This window comes from Austrofundulus limnaeus, unplaced genomic scaffold, assembly GCF_001266775.1.
Source record: "Austrofundulus limnaeus strain Quisiro unplaced genomic scaffold, Austrofundulus_limnaeus-1.0 Scaffold11, whole genome shotgun sequence".
Taxonomy (NCBI): domain Eukaryota; kingdom Metazoa; phylum Chordata; class Actinopteri; order Cyprinodontiformes; family Rivulidae; genus Austrofundulus; species Austrofundulus limnaeus.
The window spans coordinates 1,407,567-1,409,449 of record NW_013952413.1 but is presented as its reverse complement, the minus strand read 5'-3'; the positions used below and the strand labels follow the sequence as shown (position 1 = coordinate 1,409,449).

At 33.9% G+C, this 1,883-nt stretch overlaps 1 protein-coding gene across 1 annotated transcript in view; it reads left to right on the top strand.

Annotated features, from left to right (window-relative positions):
• egf (epidermal growth factor) overlaps positions 1-1,637 on the top strand; it is a gene marked incomplete in the record, with an annotated part of 26,511 nt that extends 24,874 nt beyond the window's left edge. Inside the window, 3 exon segments of the mRNA XM_014001969.1 lie at positions 701-803; positions 968-1,052; positions 1,161-1,637. Coding sequence (XP_013857423.1) covers positions 701-803; positions 968-1,052; positions 1,161-1,354 — 382 coding nt within the window.
• Between the last annotated feature and the right edge of the window lie 246 nt (positions 1,638-1,883).

The window sequence follows — 1,883 nt, the reverse complement described above, 5'->3', positions numbered from 1 at the left end:
AAAAAAAAAAAAAAAAAAAAATGTTCCACTTTCTGCAGTACATTGTTAATCCACTAGAGGGCAGAATACAGATCTCACATGATATGGTACAACAGGTTTTCGAGGAAAATATTGATCGCATTGATAAAATATAGGTCATAGAATCCTGCGTGGCAAATATGATACAAATGAGGATAAACCCCCAGTTTTCTACTTTAATTACTATAAGTTCTTTAAGTTAGACATAGACATGTGTGGTATCTATAGAAACAGCAGAATCTTGGCTAGAAGCTGGTAAAAATGAACATCAAAGACAGTTAAAAATACACACAATTGAAGATAAAACTGTGAAAGTGAAAATAAAATTGGCAATTTGGCAAGTCAGAGATGTCAAAATAATATTAGGAGGCATAATGGGTTATTTTTGATATTGTTATTGTTTTATTATCACTACTTTTATAGGGTGTATGTTGTATTCATAATTAAATGCAGCAAAATAAAGTATTTTAAAGGTAACAGATCTTTGTAATACTTGTTTTATTTACATAATGACTTTAATTACTGGATGTTCGGCCCCCCAGCTGTTGGCCTGCAGTAACTGTGGCCCACAGAGCAATTTAGTTGAATAGCCCTGCACTACATTAACTAGTGTACGTGTATGCACTGTAAATTATGCTTTTTCTTAAACTGGTACATGTGAGTTTCTTTATGCATTTTACAGAAGCAGAAGACGCCTACATAAGCAGACCTCAGTGGATAATGTGAGTGAAATCAGTGTGACAGATGCGAGCATGTTGGAGACCATCACCACCAGGGATCCTCAGGTGAGGGCTAATCAAAAATGTTCAAACATAAGAAATGGGGTTAAACTCTAATCGCTTTCTTAAAAAATGTAAATCAAGCTCCTTGTGTTTGAAAAAGACAAGAATAGACTAAATAAAAGTTTTAAAGATGTCAATAGAACCTCATGTTTAGTTTGAATCCACAGTACTACATGGTTGCAGAAAATGATGTAAAAGAAAACGTCATCTCTCCAAGAAGAGCTGCCAGTTCTCCTTGCTCTTCAGAAACAGGTACYAGAAATGTCCCCGGTATCGTTCATCTGCTTTCGACCTAAATTAGCACAGCACTGATGATTGCTAATTAAACACCTTGTGATTTAGTCATTTTTCCTTTGTCAGGCACCAACCATTCATCTGAAGAATCAGAAATGTCCAAACACAACAGAGGGTACGAGTGTCCGTTAGTGTCGGCCGCTGCCACAGAAACCATACAGCCACCTGACCATCCCTTCAGCGCAACACCGGATCATTTTTCATCCGTTGGGCCGCCAACACCCCCTCAGACTCCCAGCCCTGAATCCTCTTCTTCTTAGCCCCGTGAAATAAATATACGTAATAAAATACAGCTGTACAGACTGTCATACAGTTCTATAGATTGTTTCAAGCTATTGTAAACACTGTTTTGTTGTTAAAAACATGGTCCTCTCATAGACAGAAAACAGTTAAACTTTATTAATACAAGTGTTTTTTTTTTTTTTTTTTTTTTTTTTTTTTTTTGGGGGGGGGGGGGGGCGTCTTTTATTTTCCCCCAATGACACCTCATTGTAGAACTTATGTGTTTTTTTTATTGACAAAAAAAAAAAAGAACTTATGTGTTGATGTACAAACGTATACTGTATATCAATGATGTAAGTTATGGAGAGCCATTGCATTCAAAATACAATAAATAAATAAATAAACAAGCAAATAAATAAATAAATAAATAAATAAATAAATAATAAAAAGACGTGCAAAAATGTATTATAATATATGAATTTTGTTTTATTTCATGGGGGTATTTATGTATTTGATGGGATATTTATTAATACTTTATTAATTACAATATTTATTTATTTATTTATT